We start from the raw sequence: 22,605 nt of genomic DNA, 5'->3' as shown, positions 1-22,605 counted from the left end.
TTTACATACATCTACGTCAAGGTTTCTCAATATAAACAGAGTTAATGATAACAGTACTTTATCGGCGGACATATATAATTCATATAAACGACGTACTAGTACACTGTAAAAATAATATTTGAAAACGGAATATGGCTTTGAAAATGAAAAGTACATGAAATAAAGTTTATCGAAAAAATGGAAAGGTAATAAAGCTTTTCGAAAAATATATGGAAACGTAATAAAGCTTTGAAAATTAAAGTACATATAATAATGTTTTGAAACTAAAAGTACATATAATAAGACTTTAATAAAGTTTGGGATAATAAAAATAGATGTAATAAAGTTCGGGATAATTGAAAGTACATATAACAAAGCTTTGATAATGAAATCACAAAATAGTAAAATATAAATACTTTCAATAAATATTTCTGAGTAAAATGTGGTCGAAAACGTTTCTGTCCGGGCAGATTCTCATCTACAGAGAATTACGCTCGCGATTGTAGGAAAACTAACCATACGTTACTTTCAACGTTACTAACCCTAGATAATAGAAGTTCACATTTTAATTTAAGATTGATGTGTCATCATCTCCAGATAGTGAACGCGTAAACGTGAAGAAGTGTTGAGTTTGACACGGCAATCTTACAGTGTAGATCTGTGTGAATATGTGATATACAACTGACTCTGCCTTTACTTACTTGGTCAGATAGTAAATAGAAATCGAAGTGGTAATATAAGGATTGATTGACGTTTGACTACACAGGGTTTGAAGTGATTTATTATAGCCAATAACCACTAACCAATATTGTGTCTATGCTACACCACAGCGCTTTATATCAGTCAATAGTTTAAAGATTCGTATACATATGTTAACAACAGAATGCTGTTTATGATAAGTTCTTTCCGGGTACATCCAGTATATATTTTATAACAAGTGCCCGTCGGGTCGACGTCCTCACCTAATGTAGGCTATAGGATATTTAGTTCATTTAAGGATTATTGCGAAAACTGTCTTCATTTTTTTACGTTGAATTAGAAGAGAAATTGGAATATCGTAACAAGAAATGAATCGAATCGGTCACAGTGATATGACATCTATCAAGTCGTATGATGGAACGACAAAGGAATCTGCTTCTCCTGTATCGAATACGTACATCAGCGAAGCCAGATTAAGACGAAAGAGTATGATGGTGACAGAAAAAAGAGGTCCTATCGGTTTGTTCCACAAAACACCTCCACTGTCTAAAAGGATTCGGTATGTTCCCATTCTTATCACAAATATATTTGCGATTTTACATTTTTATTTTCCTTGACCTGATTTGACAATGCTACATTAATATTACGTTTTGAAAGCATCTTGTAAAGAGATTCTTCGTGGTTTTAATAACGTTAAATGTTTATTTTCAAAAAATTAGAATGTCAAAATATGACGTTCATTTTTCTGGATAATAAAATTCATAGCCGTATGTTTATCTAAGAGAGATATCCTGATGGAAGGTTGAGTTAATTTTAATTGTCATGCCGATTATCAGTGTTGTTTAAGAAATATTTATTTCGTGAGTTACTGTTGCCTATTTGATTTTAAAGTAGGATTGTCTCAAGAAAGTAGAAAATCAAATAAATTTAATTTCATTCTAAAGTCTATACTTTTCACAAGACACAAATTTCAGGATAAAAATATTTTGGAATAAATTAATAAAAAAAATACAATGTGATTTGATCGTTAAGTACAGAAGAAAATCGGCGACTTTATTTAATGTGGGTACCTAGTGGCATGGGTTTGATTAGAATTAGATTCTGTCAGTCTACATTTTTTGGATAAATTGGTAAATTAAAAACTATGAGCCACCTGCCCGGGTCTTCGCACCGTGGGGCTCCGGTCCGTCGTCGTTCTGCTGGAGGCCCTCGTCACCGTCAGTGTATCTAAGCCCCATTCCGTTTGAATCCAGTTCAACATGATTTTAGTATTGAAAAAAAAAACCGAATATTTTATGTGATATTTTGGCTTCTGATGGCCACGGTTTTTGTTTTTTCATTTGTTTGCTTAAAATGTCCTGTTAAAATCGTGTACATCTGATTATATGCCTCAGTAAAACTAAAACGTTTGGTATGTCATGAGTTGTGTTATATCTCAATTTTTGTGTTTTAGCAAACTGATCCCCCTTAACCCTATAGATATATGCCAAAATAACGCTAGAGACCATTTATTTTTCAAAAAGTTTCGAGCCCGGCGGAGAGACCCCCACCCCCGCCCCCGGTTGCATAAGATATATACGTATTACGTCTTCAAAATCTAAATTTTGCTTAAGCCTTTGGCACCTTAAATTATACGAAACGGGGCCCAAGAGCGCATATTAATGTAATATTAGTGTATATAAAATGATTTAAATGCAGTTATTAAAAAATTATTGAAATTTCTAAACAATTATGTTTGGTGAAATTCGCGAACAATCCAAATGCGCTTGCTTAATCCATTCTACACGAGTTGTTTTTTGTATATATTATTATTTTGTCGTTTGTGAGTCACCCATTTTCAATTACTTCCGCATCGTTTTCTGGGATGTTTTTCTCTGTTCATTACATATGGCACCCGAAACCAATATATCCATATAGTACACGACCTCGTTTACTGATTTTAAAATGTTCATTGTGTTTTAAATATTTGATATTATGATCCCATATTTTCACGGTAAGATAACACCATCAATATTACTTTAACTGGACCAATATTAAATTCTAATTTGTATTTTAAATTTGACTGAAATTTTCAACATATTATTCCTTTTTCATTATCTATTTTTTAACTTTCATAACGAGAACTGTCGGGTCTTTATCTAATCTTACATAATGCCCCTTTAAGGTATGGCCAATTGAAATTTACATTGGCTCCTGTTCCTCATTTTATGTTTATTAGATAAAGAAATACTCAGCCCCTCAGCCCCAGTGAGACTGGTTATCACTGTTCGGACCAGCACCTGCAGCCAGCAATGGGATTCCCAGATTTTAGTTTCTGTTTAATGAGGCCGCGACGAAGACTCTGGGGACTACACTAAACCACTAATGCATGCGGCACTCTGATGATTACCCTTTGCTGCAATGTATGCCCCCCCCCCTCCACGACAAAATCCTGGATCCGGGCCTGTATGCTAAATTACTAAATTAGTTTTTGTGCTTTTAAATTTCAATAAGTTTATAGATAAGAAAACTTTTGTGATTTTATCCAGTTGGCAGTGTATATTCGAAAACGTATAAGCATTAAAATTTGGAAACTAGGCAAGTTTCATTAATTTCTCTTAAAAATTAACTAGTTAGTTAACATGCACAGTTATAGTTTTGTGTATTGTTAATTGCCATTATGTTTTGATAATATCTGTGGTAATAATGGGTAAAAAAATGTAGACAGACAAACATGGCTAATGGGAATGTATGAAATAATAATTACGAAAAATAAAGATTATCGATTATTTTAGATACTTATCTTAATGAGTTCATCTGGGAACAATCTGATTAATATCTAATCTTAATTCCGTTTCGTTTTATCCTTTATTTTGTAATACATTAAAAATGAATTGGCTATGATGGTACACAGAGCTGCATATCGTGAATTGCGGGAAACTGTTTAAGAGAATGATATCGAGCGGTTTAGGGGTTATGACGATTTGAAATACAATTTATAACACCCCGCTAGAACATCATTGTTAGATTACAATATAGTGTAAAAGACAGAAAACATACACCACATGATATTGTAATCAAATTTTAAGTATAGTTATAGCCTAACATAGAACTTGTTGAATGACAATCGTTGGGGGGTCGGGGTCGGGGGGGGGGGGGCTTGAAATAGGATTTAAATGTTAATAGTACAATGTTTAAAATATTGCCATGTTTAAAACTGGATGTCGTATTTTTTATGGCATTTTATTTAATGTGATTACGTTAATGCGTTCACACGATTATAATCAAACTCATTAATAATTAACAAAGATCAATATACTTTTACTTTAATGCAATCGCTCCAGATAATTGATATTCACACGTAAACCATGTTTCGACAGCGAGAAAATTATTTTTTTAATTATATATAAGTGCACGCTATTTTCAAATGTTTCTTTGTAAATCAAAGGCTAAATTCAAGACAGATCAATATACCGATGCATATATAAATCTTATTCGGTTTATTATATTACTATTATTAATTTGAAAATTGAAAAAATTAAGATTGGATTGGTAATGAAAATGATTCTTTGCCATAACGTTACTCAATATATAACATGACGCAAAACTTCAATTTATCAATTAGACTTTAGGGAAATATCAGAGATCGATCTTAAACATTAATATTTACCTTTTGTGGAAACAATTGTCCAGACACATTCACCGTTTTATGAAATGAAACGCATTAGAGTGAATGGATTTGAATTATAAATTCATTAATTTTCACAAACTACCGGAACTGTATCAATATCTTTTTCACAATTGCTTTCCCTGAATGTGTAAAAACTTTACACGAATTCTGCACATCTTAAGATTATTATCGTTATGAATAATTAATGAGGAAGTATAACCAAATATGAAAGTTATGTGTTAATCAATGCACTAGCCGGGTATATTAATCAATATACTAACTTATTTCACATTCAGTTCGAATTTTATCGAATTGAGTGTGACGCCTATATAAATCAGGAATAAGACTTTATTCCGAATTCAATTCAGATTAAACCCCTAGTGTGAACGCACCTCAAGTCAGTCAATGAATTCGTAATAACTGAGTGATTGAGATAATAGATACTCAGTGGATTTAATAAGTGGGTATAATTAATAGTTAGTTAATTTAAGTGTGGTAACTTGGTAAATTATATCTGCCATGGTTAGATTGATAGGCTACAAAAGATATAGACTGAATAGACGCGTTATGCAAGAGTTAGATGCAGTTCTTTTTTTTCTGATTTTAAGTGTTATAAACAATTTAAATGTTATAGAAACAATTTAAATGTTATATGGCAAATAAACAACTTTCTACAATCGGATTACTGAGATATTGAATGGATTAGACCACCATGCCATAAAATCGTCTAACGTTAATAGAAAGATTTTGAAATCTAGACTTCGTTTATTATCACATCAATGGTACTTGACAATCGGCTACGTCTTGTCAAAACTTCAAACGCTCTGGGTGGAGTAATTTGACTGAAATTTTCAAAATATTCATTTTTGATTATCTATTTTTGAACTATTGTAGGAAGAATAATAATGCATCTTTAGTGTTCAACTTCTATACCGACAAACGTGTAAATGTGTTTAATTTCTGATACTGAACCTTGGATCGTTTTACATATATATATATATTTTTTTTTTCTTAACCTTTTAAGTGACCTGCATAACTGCGGTAAAGGAGAATCATACGAGAAACACAGTAGGGTAAGTTTGATTGTTGCTATGTTACAGTCAAGACGTGATATGCGTATGAGAACAGATAATGCAATATTTTTTCTGACGGGGATTACGTTGACTAATAAAACATTATATATAGTTCAATTACGAATGTCTGAATATATCTTGACAGATATATCATCTATATCTATTTCACTAAACTCGAAAAGTAAAAAAACCATTTTATATAATTTTACTAAGAAAGTCCAGCACATTCATGATATGGAACTCACGACTTGTATCGATGACAGATCGGTGCTCTGGTAATCTCACTCATTGTCTCGTAACATATAATAATATATGTGGGTTTTTTTTTGGCAATAAGAAATGTAAACTCTGCAAAACATTTGTTAAACTTTGATAGTTTCTATCACTGTTTTATAGAGATGGGTAAAATGTAAACTAGCTTGTAAGAATATTAGCCAGACCATCGAGCTGTGGGGAGGAAATTTAAGAAGTATTGAAGGTAATGTTATAGCAGTTGTAAAAAGTGTGTAAAAACCATTGAATACAAAATATTTCTTAGCACCTGACCTTTAAACGGAATGTGAAGTAGCATTAAAATGCCCCAGCTGAAATGAAATGGAATGCTGTTTAACGTCCTACTTTTCTGCACCAACTGGGATAAAGACGACAGGCATTCATCATAGAAATCACACTGTTTCTTTAGCATGCACGTTAACGTTTACGTAGGACGTCGATTTTTCGTTCCAACATAACGACTATTTAAAGTTGCAATTTCATATTTTTACGTTATATTTTAAAAATTCATTAAAATAAAGCCTTAAAATAGATGGTATCTATAAACAGTCCTACCTTGTTAAAGAATAATCCTATTAATCCTATAATTCACTATTGTCAGTTGAGAAATTGGCAAAAATATCATTTTCCTTTTCAAATTCAAACGTTTGAGGATAGCTACTCCATGGTGGAGAATAGAAAACAAGGGGGGTAATTGGGATGTAATTGTGTTATTATATCCGATGTAAATGAGTTTTAAGTGTGAGAACGACACCTATGATCATATAATAGTGAGTTGACAACCTATTGAGCAAAAGACATAGAAATAATTATGTTTTGACTTTCTTAGAGAATATGAAATTGTAACTTTAACTTTAATGTGTTTGATTACAATAAATTAATACGGTTTTTACTTTTGAGATATGTGTGAACGACCGGTCTTTGTGCCTTAAACCTTTAAATGACATTTTAATATTATCTCAATATACGTGCAGCAACTAAAAAAATGTTTCAAAATTTATCAATTCCAAATTTGTTCCTTTTTGCAGGTCACCAAGGAACTGGTGTGGTGTCGTTTTTTGTACTATTAAGATGGTTGTTTGGTCTTAACATTGTTTTATGTCTTATTACCTTTTTCTTCGTCAACGTACCTGTTATATTCTTTAATGAAGAGGTGTATTCTACAAGTTTACCAGCTTATAGTTTAGTACAGACTTGTACTAATAACTATACAGTAACACTTTCTTCTGATCCTTTACAACAATTTCTAGATTTCTTTCTTGGAACAGTAAGTATCCAATAAATGGTTACTTTTTGTTTTATAGACTTTATGAAACCATCTGCTACTGTTTATTTAGTACTAAAAATTTGTTGTTCCATTTCTTTTTAATTTACAAGACGTTTTTTCTTCCTTGCTATTTTGTCGGCATAAGACTGTTTTATTTTAATTAAATGTGGTAATTGTTATTGATCTTATAATGCTAGTTACCATTACTTGAGTATGGAGAGATGTACATACATTTAATGTTAGGTACAATTGCTAGGAAAGAGAAAGATGTACCTGCATGGTCACTCAGAGGTATATATATGTAAAAAAAGCAATGGTCTGGACTGTGATTTTAGAAGTCTTATTTATAACCCAAGTTAGTTAAAATTAAACAATATTTTAATTTAAGATTATGTATTATAATTATTATAGGGATGGATGGAGAAATCATATTTATTTTATGGTTTTTACACTGGTTCTGGTATATATGTTGGGGACAAAAATGCAGTGGGATTCTTTTACAACTTTCCACTACTATATTTATTGGCTATTGTTGGTTGTATGTTGATTAGTGTATTTATGATGGCCAACCAGTAAGTATATTTACTACATCATCATTTTCAGCATCAACCCTATATAGTAAACCATTGCAGTCTAGAGTATTTAGGTCTCTGTGTGTTTAGATCGACAACAATTATTTTAGCTATCCCCTCCACCCCATTCACCCCATCCAACACACACGTGCACCCATTAATATCAACTTAAACATGCATTATGCAAGAGCAAAATCTGCTTATTACAAGTCTTTCTTTAGGCCTGAAATGTTATCTAAATTATCAATTAGACATTAATTAACTTATCCAGACCATAATAAACTCTCGATGTCAAGGCTAGCCTTCGATGTTGGCTGGATTAGATTCCTATATGCCACTAACGGCCGTTGATAATTAAATCAATAAAAGTGGATAATTGAGACTAAGCTGTTTATATTAATGATTTTAGTAATGATGACCGAGACTATGCCAAAATTTCACCCGCTTCTTTCTCGGCTCATAGTGGATCAATTTGACTGAAATTTTCAGCAAATTACCTTTACACTATCTATAGTTTTTAACTATTATAGCGAGAACCACCATCTCGTTATCTTATCTCCCATAATGTATCTTTAAGTAATTATGTTAAACGGAATTACCCTTTCCTAACGGGACAAGAAGTCAAATGATTCACAGATGTATCAATAATAAAAAAAAACTGCTGTTTTTCTGTGAAATCTGCTAATTAAGCACAAACAAAGATCAAAACAATAACAATGGAATGAACTGGTCAAGATGGCGGTTGTGAAGATAAAGGGGTATCTTTGAATGTGTATGGATTGGCCTTAAACACAACTAGAATGAAAAATCTGAACCGTAATTTTATGTCTTGCTGATTTTGAGGCTTTAATGTGATGCCAGAACCCCAGTAACACGAAGCATTATAATATAATAATTTATTTTTTTTTCAGTTCGATTTCTGCTTTTCGAAAAAGTTTATTATCAGGTGAGGTGACCAACATGGAATATATAACCATGATATTTTGCGGATGGGATTATTCTCTATCAGATGAACGTAATGCACAAATCAAATCACGAAATTTCAAATATGTTTTAAACGTAAGTAATGTTCTAGTTACATTAGTAGTTGCATTGTCTCTGGTCAGCAAATAAGTGGGATTATGAAATAGTTAGAACTTTCAAACTTTGGCAACTATACTCTGCTAAGTGTTCATCCATGCAAGAATTGTACTTATGTAAAACCTTCCGATGAGAGTTCATTTTACTCGTGTATTAGGATAGCTATTCTAAACGGCATTTTTGTCGTTAATATCTTCCCAACCCTTTTTTTCTTTCAGAGTGATATTCAAGACCAAAAATTTCTGAAACAGAGGAATGATAAAATGAAGAGTTGTGGTTCAAGATGTGGATTATATATGATCCGGATACTGGTCAATATATTTGTTTTAATCTGTTTAGCTGGAGCAGCTTGTTCAATTTATTATACATCCGTCTTCTCTAGTGAATGGACAGCCAAGGTTTGTATAATGGTTCTGTCATGACTTTAAGATACAATTGAATATAATGAAGATTTATGTCTCGTCCAATCAATACTTCAGTTATTTTGAGACAACTTTGGGTATTTTTTTTTATTTCTATTCCAATGCGAGGTAGGAGAAGTTTGCCCGTACAGCTACGTTTCGTTTCCGAACTACTACGCCAATTTGTCCATGGGTGGACCCCAGCTTTACATCCCAGCCAGACTACTAGGCACATTTCTTTCATTATCACTTTCTCAGGAGTCGCAACTGGCATGTGATGGCCATGTCGGGATTCAATACCCGGAGTGTCTTAATCGAGAGTCCAGCTCCGAGGCAGGACGACTACCACGACCCTACTTTAAGATATAAAGCCGAAAAGGGACGGAGAGTAGCACAGTGTCCAGCTATCTGTGAACCTTGAGTACGATTACGTGTTTCTCAGGAGGGGTGGGGATAGTTTGTTCTACTCATCTAAATGAGTGTTATCGCGGAAATTTCCGATTGTTCAGCATTCACTACTGCATTCAATATATATAGTCAATATATAGTGATTGTATTGAAAAAGACATATTGGGTTTCGATAACAGAGTTTGTAACGTCATTGTAGTCGATAAATTTTATTGTTGATTATTTGCTAGTATTACATCCAATAAAAACGATTGTTGTAATATCCGTCCTAGGTATTTATCCAATAAAAACGAATGTTGTGATATCAGTCCTAAGCATTTATCCATAATTAAATATTAATACGCCTATTTCCTGTCTTTTAGAATACTGTAGCAAATGGTACTGATCAGATCCTGGTGTTTATAGTAGAGTTTTTACCATCAATAGTAATCACAGTATTAAATGCTGTTTTACCTCTGGTATTTGAACTGGTTATTCAATTAGAACACTATACACAAGAATTTGTTATCAAACTTTCTCTCATAAGGTTGGTCATATGTATACTTTTATAATTAATTAGTGGAAAAATTGTCCTACTTTTCTGCACCGACTGGGTTAATGAAGACGGGCATACACCTATACAGCTGAATTACCGCCTATACTTATTTCGAATTTCATCTATCAAGGTTTTATTTTAAGTACACACCAATGTGTACACCGGAAAAGGTTTCTTCGTCCCATCTGAACGACTAGACACCGTCCTGTGCTACTGACAAGGGGAAACCCGAAGTCTCCTGGTTAATGAGCGGTCTACCCATAGAGCCACAGTGGCTCCCTCGACTGAACGCAGGCAATGCGATCTTTTCGAACAATCACAGCCTAGATTTCCTCCAATCTGAACGACAGACCCACCCTACCTGCAAAAAAAACCAGCTCTGCCATTTAATTTTCGTACGTTAGTTACGTATTGATTTCCTCATCGGTTTAATATAAAACAACCGTTTTCCATATCAGGCTAAACAGGAATTTAATATTTAAAAACCTAATAGTACACAATAAAACCGACAAGTTAAATAGACTGTTAAAAGATTGTTGAATTTTTTACCTCTTTAACGTGGTCAGATCTAAATATTTAGTCCACCAGCATATTTCGTCAAGGTTACGAGATGTAAACAGGGTTAGGGCACGTGATTGATGGGTTAGGGTCAAGGTAAAGGTTGGTTCTAGGTCTTGGGGGGTTTAGTACTAGCCCTGTTTAAACCTCGTGACCATGACGAAATCTGCAGTTGGCCTTAATATTTAGACCAAACCCTTTAACGTTAGGCATTAATATTCTTTACCATAGACACGGAAGTAGACCTACGTATATTTCTATTAAAAGCATGGCTGTAAATTTATTTTATTACCTTGTTTTTATTATGACAATTTTACTTGAAATAGACGTATAGACATTTGACCTCAGACAAGGAAGTAGACGATAGGTACCATGATTGAAATTTATTCCACTTCTTTTCTTTTTATCTGTACGTATTGCTAATAAATCAAATATTGGTTTAATGGACATTTATTTTTTGACAAGAACTATAAATCGATATCAGTTAGTTAATCTACATGTAAGTACAAAGATTATCAAAATACGATATGACTAGGTCGTTTGAATAATATATAACATATAATATATAATATACATACACTAATGGTGGCTATATATATATATTACGAGCAATAACACCTTATACGTTGTTCTGCATTAAAACAAGTCAAATATTGTTTTCTTATATACTGCGGTTGCCAAATGAAAATCATAATTATAGATAATATATTCCTTCAAGTATACGTTCGACCCTCTGGACATTTGATCGGAAATTGTTGTATTTGTAATGACAACGAGGGATAAAATTAAAAACTAACACTGCCGAATTACCTTGCAATAGATTAAATCACTACATAATAGCATATTCTTGAAGCAATGGCCTGAGAAATCCCTCTCTGGCCATTGTCTGATACTTGAGCTTTTGAGGGAGTGTGTCTAATCTTCCCGTTCAATCAAATCTACCCCAAGTACAGCAACATGACAAACCTTTGTTTAATCGGTGGTCTTCCTTAAAACTTTGGACTGTGATGTAAGGTATTAAAACAGTGAAAAGATTGTTCATCTCCAAACAGTATTGTTTACATTGTATCCGTTTTGATAGCCTCGTTTGCCACGCAATTAGTTTTTCTGCAATATTCTGCTATGCACTGGTTAATTGGGCGTAATAAAATCGTGAGTCATGACGTAACGTTATGTAAACAATATTTGGTCCAATTTGGAGCTCTGTTTAAAGCCTAATGATATTGATACGCAGTTAGCTATTGGTTGTTAATCGGACTATTGATCAGTCATAATTTGGAACAGAAATTTGCTTCCATTACAGCAGTGTTAAGTGTGATTAGGTCTAACCAAACGAAACACTGCGAGGAGTATGCATAACGGTGGCTATACCTTATATACAGTATGGCTACGTTATATATGAAGACAGCAGTAGAAAAAAGCTTTCCTTTAATGATATTTTCCTGGTAGATCTTTAAACGCGAAGTTGTGTTTCTTAACTAGGATAATTAAACTCAAACAAGCTCAACGCAATGTAAAGATTTTGTTATATTTTATTACAGAACCGTGTTTTTAAAGTTATCATCATTAATTATATTAGTAGTATCTATATATCAAGGTGTTATATCATGTGAACCTAAAGATGTATGTCGTTCTACTATTGATACTTGCCCTAATGTTACCGTAAGTAAATTATACCTTTATTTCACTTTTGCAGCTATTCCCTTGATACGTTTCTTTCACTATCGTCACACATTTATCTCACCACCATTACACATGTACTGTACCCTGTTAAGTATTAACTCATGGCAGGGCCTCGACCCTGATTGAAGAGGGGCCAGAGGCTGGGGAATTGGCGGGGGCGTGGATTGACTGTGCTGCAGCCAGGGTCCACAATATTACAGGGGCCCACAAAATAAGCGTTAATTGTATTTTTTTTAAATAAAGCATATAATGTTATAATTTTATGATTTTATTTATTATGTTGTAGATGTTTGTGCCAAATATATTTCTATCCACCATACTGACATCCACATCGCATTTGTGTGAGTGCGATAGACAATGACTAGAATATGTCCCCTATTCGCTGTTGATGAACGGGTCCCAGTTATATGTTCAGCCAGGGGCACCATGTACGCGGCAATGGCATAGCCCCTAGACTTCGAGATGTTTAAGGCCCCCTCGACACCAACCCTTTAGCCTTATCAGCCTTTAGGATAATACGGTACTGACTGTTTACCATCGTTACATATTTCACTCAACATCGTTATTTCGTAATTTTCACACCATCGTTTCGTTGTATATATTATTTCACCTGGGGGTTGGATGGCCGAATGGTTTAACACGTGCGCGTTAGATCATAAGGTTTGCCATTGAATCATGGCATTATTATTGGTTCACCTTTACTTCACCATCATTACATCACCTTTTTACCATAGTTACACCGTAACTTGAACATTGTTGCATCTTACTTGACCATATTGTCACACCCTAACTTCACCTTCGATATACTTTTACTGTAACATCGTTGCATTTTTACTGTACAATCGTTACACGATTACTTCGCCATCGTACATCTCTACTTCACCTTTGTCGGGCGAATCTTGTACACAATAAACAGTAGTATAATATGCTTTATTTTTGATACACCACCAATATCATCATCTGTCCACTACAGTCGCAGCCTTTAAAGGGATACTACAGCTATGTTTATAGATACATCTTACCATGTTGACGGAAATTGGCCGAGTTAGCTATTTTAGGTTTTTGATCATTATTCCGTTCGAATTCCATTTCTCAAGAGCGATTTGTCCATGTGCGTCAGCCCCAGTGACTTGTCAATTTGATTAAAATACAGACCTAAATTTCGTTCTGTTTTTTTTTAATCTTTCAAAGACAGAGACAACGAAATATTAACAATGGCGGGGTTAACTTTTTTAATTCTTAGGCTCTAAATATAACCTAGACTATTCAGGAAATATTTATTTACTGACCTGGCTGACTGAATTATTGTCAAGTCTACACTAATCAAATCTTCTGCAAATAAATTATTTCCATTCAAAACTTATAGCATCATTGTGACCTCGCATATTTATCACTTCTTCATCTTCATCCACATCATGACCAACGTGCTCCTCGTCGTCAAAACTGACAACAGGATCATTGTGAGCTCGCATATTACCCCATTCATCAATATCATCACCATCGTCGTCAATTTCTTTATTCTTTTATTTTTTGCAGTGTTGGGAAACGTATGTTGGACAAGAATTGTACAAACTTGTAATTATTGATTTCGTGGTTATAATTGGCAAAGTATTTATTGTCGAATTTCCTCGGAGGTGAGTAGTGTCTACATTCAATTATGACTGTTGACTCAAATTTACTCAACATGGATAAATACTTTCTTCATTAGCTGACATTGACATTGGTTTCTATTGATTTCACGCCTCCACTTTATGTGTCGTAGCCAAAGTAATAATAAGTCTACTATCCTTTTCGAACAAGCCAGCCCATTCCTCATGAAGGTTGAGTTTAACATAATACCAACATTCTTTACATTAAAATATAGTCCATATTGTTTACTTTTGAGTCTATTAATAATGTGCTGTCTAAAATATAAAGTATTCGCCCAGGCAGAATAGTGAAGTAGGACGTTAACCCCCATTTCATTTCATAAAGCATTCACAGAAATCGCCGTGAAGCTGTAAATAGTCGGAAAGGGTTTTTTTGGACCAGGAAATGGCCCATAAGCGCTACACATTGTTCTTGATGTTCTTGACTTGCGAAGCTCTTCGAAAAATACCAAAGGCTTCCCAAATTCATTTATAATCGGCATGAAACTTGGCCTGCTTCTTGTTCCTTGGACAATTGCGCATCGATTGCGGGACTTACAATTTGGCCGGGATGACGTCATACTCAGTTACTGTCCATAGTACGGTGGTACTTGTTTTAAGTGTAGTTTCACGGTAAATTAATATCATCACCTTTTCTTTACATGATGATCTGGTATACTTGTATAGGTTATTAGCCAACAAGTGTTCGTGGAGATTTATAAAATGGCTTGGTCCTGCTGAGTTTGAAATCCCTGTGAATGTTTTGGATCTGGTATATGGTCAGTCTATTTGTTGGTAAGTGAAACATAGAATAACCAGTTATGTAGAATTACGTGTTGGTTTGAGTGATAAAGATGCTTTGCAGGTGCATTGTTAGATTGGAAAGTAACAAAATAAATGGTTTAATAAACGAGCATCTGTATACAGAACTCCAAACTAGTACGCAGTAGATCACTGGAAGGCATGGCGATCAAGAACCACCTCTAAATATGATGTGATATGCATACGTATTGAACCGGTGTTTGATTCTAATGATAACACTCAAACTAATCTTCACCTTACTAGCTACACACCCGTTGTGATTGACGAAACACGAGTTATGCGTTTATGCAAACCTCATTAAAAGACGCGCTAAACCCTCAAAATCTTGAAAATCATTGACAGAAACAGTCCCTTTCATCTGCAAGAAGTAGGCCTAACGGAGGGAGGCGGGGGCACAAAACAACGTACAGAATCAGAAAAATCCTGGCACCCCTTCAAAAATATAATCAAGCCGATGATATGTTGCAGGCCATGTGGACCATTCACCACACTCTCCTATCCCACTCTATCCATTAGCTAAGCTAACAATTTTCTTGTCCACCGGTTGTGCAGTAGCAACCGACAGATATATCTAAGTATAAAAAAGTATCGTATCAACGGAAGTTGCACCCTGGACACTTTGGGGGAGAAATTTTAGCCTTTTTATTAAAATTATTTTGTTTTTTTTGCAGGCTTGGGTTTTACTTTGCTCCCTTGTTTCCAGCTATTTACGTTATTAAACTTACCGTCATCTTTTACACAAAAATGGTGAGTTATATTCTAAAGCAACAATCCCTTTAAAATCAGATGTTTTTGTTTTCTGGCATTTTATGGTCCGTATTTTGTATTTGACTCCACTCAATTTCACAAACACAAAAGCTAAGTGACATAAAAGGTATAATTTTCTCTAATAGATCGTCGTTGCCAAAAAACTTTTTATACACCTATATTTTTATATGTCGTGTCGGCCCGTCGGTGGTTCGCTCACATTTCTTGTTATCGCAATAAAGACTTCATTAGTATCTTTCGTAAATTCCAGGCTTTCCTAAGTTGTTCAGCATTCCGAGTTATGCCCCTTTGTTATGTTACTGTGAAAGCACTTTATTAGAAGCTTTCATTATGATACGGCAATTCTGAAATTTTTTGAGTTGTTTTGTATAACCCAATCAAAGGAAGAATTCGATTGATTGTGAGGGATGGCATTCATATATACTTAGATGTATGCCCATGGTTCTTAATCCATTTTTTTTACACAAAGCTTATGCCCCTTTGTTATGACGTCTACTGCCTTACACAAGAGACTTCTACAGTTAGCCTAGGGGTGGGGGTGGTGGTGGATGGCCGAATGGTTACCGCGTGCGCGCTGTATCATAAGGTCTGACATTGAGTCAACTGGCATGGTTTCGAATTCCCGGTCGTACGTGACAAGGAGTAGGGTCGGCTGTCCAACCTCTTGGGTTTTCTCCGGGTCCTCTGGTTTCCTCCCACTGCTAAAGACCCGTACGCGCAAGCGAATTATTGAAATGACCTAGTTTGTGTCGAGTGGACGTTAACCCCCTCTCCCTCTCTCTCTCTCTCTCTGAAATTTATATATGTTTTGTTGCCAGGCAGTTGTAAACTATCTTTTATGTCCACACTGTTTCTTCCAATATACCTTTTCAAAGACAAGACTCGAGAATGAATAATCAAATCAAAAATGGAAGGGGCTACATGTAGGCATACCTATATGAATTTTTTATTTTTCACGCCTGTTGTATATAACTGGCCATGCTTTTGTTATTACAGTTATCAGCATTGTATGCTTGTGCACCACCAAACCGTCCTTATCGAGCAGCTAGAACCAACAGTTTCTTTATGATAGTATTAATACTGGCTTTCTTTATGTGCTGTTTTCCTGTAATTTACTCTATAGCCAAGTACGTATAGATCTCAGATTCCATATTCCATAATAGAAAAACACTTCGTGTTCAGTTTAGCCGGGAAATGGGGTTTAACGTCCACTCGACACAAACTAGGCCATTTCGGGACTATCACATTGTTTAGTTTTATTTCAATAATTTGCTTGCGCGTAGGGGTCTTTGGAAGTGGGAGGAAACCGGAGGACCCGGAAAAAACCCACGAGGTTCGACAGGCGACCCTACTCCTTGTCACGCACAACCGGGGAATCGAAACCATGTCAGTTGACTCAATGACAGACCTCATGATACAGCGCGCACGTACTAACCATTCGGCCATCCAATCCCCATATACTGCTATATAAAACCGAAATGAAATGAAATGGGGTTTAACGTCCTACTGTTCTGCTCCTATACTGGGCTAATGAAGACGGGCATACGCCATACAGTGTGCTATGAGGGAAATTTTGCCTGGGCAGCGGCACTATCGCCTACTCTTATATCGATTTCCAACTGCCAGGGGATCTTTTACGTACATTCCAATATATACACGGGACCTCGGTTTTTCGTCTCATCCGAAGGACTAGACAGCTGTCCTTGTCCGTCCTGCATCACTGACAAGGGGAAACCACGCCGGAAAATCTGGATGAACTTTCTCGGCCAATGCGGGATCGAACACTCGACCTCCAGACTAGCGAGCCAGCGTCTTACCCACTTAGGCTATATAAAACCAAGATCAAAACTGCTAAGTTAAGATGCAGAATGATCATACAATGACAGGAACTCTTTGAATTTGGTTAAAAATAAATTTGTCGATTTCATTGGTTCTATGCTCATTTGTTGAAACGGTATGACAGTCTGTCTTCTTTGTTTTCTTTGAAAACGTAATGTCTATAAGCCGACTTCAGTTCAATCTTTCGAAACAAAAATTTAATTTTAGCTTGACCCATCACTAATCGATAAAAAAAACCTACTAGCAACATGACAACCCATTTTCGGCCGGGGTCTTCCCTAAAACTTTGGACAGTGATTGTAGGTATTAAAAACGGTGAAAGTATTGTTCATCGCCCAGCAGTATTGTTTACAGTGTACCGTCACGCAATTAGTTTTTCTGCAATATTCTGCTATGCACTGGTTAATTGTGGGTAATAAACTTCGTGAGTCATAACGTAACGTTATGTAAACACTTTTGGAGCTCTGTTTAAACCCGAGTGATATTGTTACGCAGTTAGGTATTGGTTGTTAATTGGACTATTGACCAGTCATAATTTGGAACAGAAATTTGCTTGCATTACGGCAGCGATGGGTGGGATTAGGTCTAATCAAACGAAACACTGCGAGGAGTATGACACAGGTCTTGCTCCTGTATTGACCTGTAATATCTTTCCCATTCCCCCTTATAAAAACAATTTGCGAACAAGATTGGTATTTGTTATCGACTGAAATCATTCGATCAATAACTACTGTCTTTCATTGCCTAATCCTAGAAACTCGACGGCACTATATATTTTTCATAAGATAGGTTTTGATATTTAAAATATGTTTTTTGGTATTTCAGCGTTCAACCGTCCCATGGATGTGGTCCTTTCCGTGGTACTTTTTTCCCGTATACAGTTATACCAGATAGTATTGCCACATTACCTAATGGTGCTCAACAGGCCTATAATATTCTTACATCTCCTGCAGTGACGGCGTCTTTTATAATTATACTATTGTAAGAATTCAGACTTTCTATTTATGACAGTTAACGATATTAACCTGAATTTGATGTGGCGATGAAATATATTAACGAATGGTTGATATTTTGCAGGTCTGAATTTGGTCTTTAAATTACAATTCATACGTTAACTGAAAAGTCAAATTCCAGATAATATAAGGTGTTAAAGGTGCTATTATGTTACATATAACACCTACCTTGATACGTTACCTACTTGTGAGCAAGAGTACATGATAAACTTTGCTATTTGTCATGCCAGGAAAGATAATGTTAAAAGTAGGAAAGCTAGTAAAAAAATTGTTGAAGAAGTGTCACTCCGTCGTGCCAGCAAATCCCAGAAGCACCACATGACAAACAGACGTAAACTTGAAAAGAAAATCCGCGAAACTTGTTCCTCAGATCTGCTAACTCTGCTAGCTGATGAATACCACCTGACAGATGATCAGACATCTGCACTAAGTGACATTCTTTCGGGCGCTGCTGTCGGAAGAGACATTGGGCATTATTGGCATGATGATAGCAGCAATCTACGTGTTCACTATAATGGAAAATTGGAGAAAATACGATAGAAGAGAACAGGCGAGATGAAAGATGCATTTGTTGTTTGCTATTGGGGAGACGGTGAATCTTATGATGACGATGGCACAGATTACGATGTTAGCCGATTCGAACTCGCTGTCAACTATATTTTTGGGGATCTTGTATTTACTGTAGTATAATGTACGCAGATTTCTTCCTTAACCGTCTTCAAGTTGTACAAAGTCATCTTCTAGAGATCATGTTTAAGTATTATTACAAACTGTGATGTGACATTTGTTAAGCGCTTAGAAATATCACCGGATATAATGAAGCGCTCTAGAAGATGAATAATAATAATAATAATAATAATAATAATTTTTAAAAAAAAGAAAAAAAAACAGCGCAAAAACGTCGTGTCCAGGACCTCCAACAAGTGTTTGAAAACCCCAGTTCTGAAATTAACTGGCAACCAAAATATCTTTTGCTTACATTTATTTAACAACATTATCGAGAGATAAAAAAAAGAATATTATCTGGGGTTTTTATGTAACTAGCTGAAACAGAAATTCCCATTAAATGTGCATATTTAGTATGATTGAAGTGCAATTAAATTAAATTGGTCTGACAGTAGAGAAATGAATAAACGTGTATTGTTATGTTTCAGGTTATTGTTATATTTTTGCTCCAATATGAGAGTAGCCCACCAAAAGAGAAATAAGATATTGAGACAAAAATTTGAGACTGTAAGTATATATAACTTGAATGCATATATGAAAAATAGTAAAAGATGCATTATGTAAGAGCTAGATTTGCCTATTGTAGGTCTTGGCTTCAAATGTCACATAAATTATTAACTAGATATCTGTTCATTTGACAAACCCATTATTAATTTAAAAGTTGACAATCGAGACTTTGTTCATTATCGTAGCAATGGTACTTCACAATCGAGACTATATTGTCAAAACTTCAAAGACGCATAACTGCGCTCAGAGTAAAGTAATTTGACTGAAATTTACAATATATTCATTTTTCAAACTATTGTAGCAAGAATGGCCCGCTCTTTATCTGGATCTTACTTAATGCATCTCTAAGAACCCAAGAGTGTACAGAAATTGACATACCTGGAAATTAATTAACAAGTGGGTTTCGGCAGGAATCCCTTCTGTGCTAAATGGCTGTTATTCTATGCACCTGTAGGGCATGCTTACAGCATTCTAGAACAGTTGATACCAAATCTGTTTTGAGGAGATCTCAAAGCTAACAATTTTGGCAACAATTTTGAAACAAATATATTTTCATGTTGTATTTTATTTTGTAGGAAAGTAGAGATAGACAATACATTTTAAATCAACTCAAACAAGAAACTGGTAAAAACAGAGTTTGAAGAGATTCCATGGGAAGTTTGCTTACAACCGTTTTTATATATTTGAGGTCGCAGATACCCCAAACTTAATGTTTACGTTACGTTTACATGGTAATCATATCCAATGTAGCTTGACAAAAACCAAGATTATATATTATATATAGTATTAGTTCACGAACGAATAAAAATGGGTGTGTAATAATGTATTTCTAAATGATATTTATCAGAATTGGAGGAGATTTTTGTCGCATTACAAACAAGCTATCAATAGCCGCAAAATTGTCTAATTTTATTGCTTTGGCAATAATAGTGATATTTTGTAAATTAATAAAAACACAGTATTAAGGAATTCTGTATGTCAATTTGTATAAAATCCGAGCCATTTTTGTACTTATATATATAGCATTAATATTTGACGATGTATTATTGTCAGTTCATACGAAATGTATCCGTAATATAATGCCGGTTTATTTTTTTTTTATTTTTGCACAAATAAAAGCTAAGTAATTTTTAACATTGAATTGTTTGCTTCTTTTTCTGGAGTAAACCATGATGGGTAGATTCGGCTCTTACCGAAAATCAGAAGCGATGATTTACAAATCTGCTTTTGTGTAGACTGTAGGATAAAATACCGTTATAAATAAAGGAATTTAGCCCAGATCTGAAAAAGAAATATGCTTAAGCAGTGCAGTGGTGTAAAAGTGTCGATTACGACTTCTGTGAATAATCGTAAAATGATTTCTAAAGAGAAAAAATTAAGGCCTCTTTCACACCAAACCAGTTCTCACTACCTTCTGGAAAAGAACCTAGAAAATTGTAAAACGGATTGTGGTTGGGGTACAATCTGTAAGTAATGTCTATAATACGACCCTAGTGCGTTCATAAACTGTCTTCAATGCGTCTATCTCGTATGTACCCCGTTCACGGTCCGGTCGTATTAAGTTGCCATTTCCAAGTGGTCCAAGCGCATCAGTTGTACCCCGTTCCTAATACACCGTACGTCCGTAATTGGTTATAACCAGGTCTAACTGGTTTGTAACCCGACGAAGCAGTTACAAGCTATCATTATTATCATCGAACACTTTCGATTTCTGTTTCAAAAGTTTTGTATTGTTGACGTATTTCCAGCACCACCTAAAGTTTGGTACGGAACTGCCTTTTACACAAAATGTGTAGTATGTACTCCACAAAACTTGCGGACCCTATGAGGCCATGGTTTTCTTCCGGTTTAGATGGAACTTAAGTTGAACAGGTCTCAGATGTTACTCCTATTAATTTGGTCGTTGTCCGTCCATCTCTCTCTGTCCTCAGTTTATTATTAATGCTATATGGGCAACATTTTTTGGAGAACAAACAAAAATCAAATTTTGCATGAGCCATTGAGTACCTGTAAATGCGATGGAGGCTAACGTTCTTGGACGATTATTGTCAAAATTGATGTGAATGATAGGGAGTATGGTACCTAACCGTTCTCCGCCTACCATTTGCTTGTTTGCTTCTGTGTTCCCCGTTACTTTACTTTCTTTTAAATAACACAAGCCACATTTTAATCTTGTGCATTGTGAATTTATTACCACACTTAGAATAACACATTATCAAAATAATTAATAAGTGCTCACCGCACACGTCACGCTACTCACGCAAAACTTTAGTATAAAATAGCCTTGTCAACTTAATGTGTTTCACTCTTATTCTGTTGTGAGTATGTAGGTCTAAGAACAAAATTTCCCCCAGGGAGAAAAATAGTCGGTCTCAAAATAAGTGCAGTCACTGCAGTCGGTCTCAAAATTATGCATCGCCGTCTTAATGAATTAATGAGGTAAACAAATAATGCCAGAATAGATCCCAAATACTAGTCGGTCGCAAAATCAGTGCAGTCGGTCGTAAGATATGAGCAGTCGGTATCAAAATAAGTGCTCACTGCACACGTCACTCTACTCACGCAAAACTTTAGTATAAAATAACCTTGTCGACTTATCATGTTTGAAAAAAATGTTTTTCACCCCATGGCAAAAAAATAGTCGGTCTCAAAAAAAAAGTGCTCACCGCAGTCGGTCTCCGACTAAATGAATTAATGGGGTGTTTTATGACCATCAGAATTCTGCAAAATCTCTCCCCAAAGTCCAGGGCATTTCAGAGACCAAGTAAGCGCCCCATTGAGGTAAAGTGCCCTCAGGCCCAGTCCTCAAAAATTAAAAGCTCAGTTACATATCGGCGCTCAATTCCATTATGCCATCATTCTTCAGCTCCTTCTCTGTCTTATACTATCTCATCACTATCATGTTCACAGTTACAGTGAATCTCCCAGTTAGTAGTACCACTAGTGAGTGAGTCGTGGGTCAAAAGACTGTAGAATTGTTAGTTCTACTCTCACAAAACAGGCGGCATTGACAGATAGGCCTCAAGATTCTGTCCCGTTTCTTATCCTCTCGTTAACGAGAATTTGGATCCATATTTGCCATGACATTGACTAAAATTGTCAGGCCCAGTCCCAAAAATTAAAAG

At 35.1% G+C, this 22,605-nt stretch overlaps 1 protein-coding gene across 1 annotated transcript; it reads left to right on the top strand.

Annotated features, from left to right (window-relative positions):
• The first annotated feature begins 629 nt into the window (after positions 1–629).
• LOC126812293 (transmembrane channel-like protein 7) lies at positions 630–20,667 on the top strand. The gene is made up of 16 exons (XM_050538599.2): positions 630–1,237; positions 5,352–5,400; positions 5,797–5,878; positions 6,702–6,940; positions 7,352–7,512; positions 8,424–8,571; positions 8,811–8,990; positions 9,764–9,927; positions 12,036–12,156; positions 13,714–13,811; positions 14,493–14,600; positions 15,299–15,374; positions 16,392–16,522; positions 18,060–18,215; positions 19,402–19,480; positions 20,056–20,667. Exons 1-16 carry the CDS (start codon positions 1,047–1,049, stop codon positions 20,119–20,121), a joined length of 2,049 nt encoding a protein of 682 aa, XP_050394556.1. The 5' UTR covers positions 630–1,046; the 3' UTR covers positions 20,122–20,667.
• Positions 20,668–22,605: the final 1,938 nt, after the last annotated feature.

Source organism: Patella vulgata, chromosome 2, assembly GCF_932274485.2.
Source record: "Patella vulgata chromosome 2, xgPatVulg1.2, whole genome shotgun sequence".
In the NCBI taxonomy this organism is placed as follows: Eukaryota; Metazoa; Mollusca; class Gastropoda; family Patellidae; genus Patella; species Patella vulgata.
This window is presented reverse-complemented; position numbering and strand designations above follow the sequence as displayed.

Bases quoted from the DNA above. Each gene is read 5' to 3' on its own strand.
- LOC126812293 (XM_050538599.2), top strand. From the start codon at position 1,047: ATGAATCGAATCGGTCACAGTGATATGACATCTATCAAGTCGTATGAT. The intron at 13,812-14,492 runs GTGAGTAGTGTC...ATACTTGTATAG, and splicing joins ATTGTCGAATTTCCTCGGAG to GTTATTAGCCAACAAGTGTT. The intron at 18,216-19,401 runs GTAAGAATTCAG...GTTATGTTTCAG, and splicing joins TCTTTTATAATTATACTATT to GTTATTGTTATATTTTTGCT.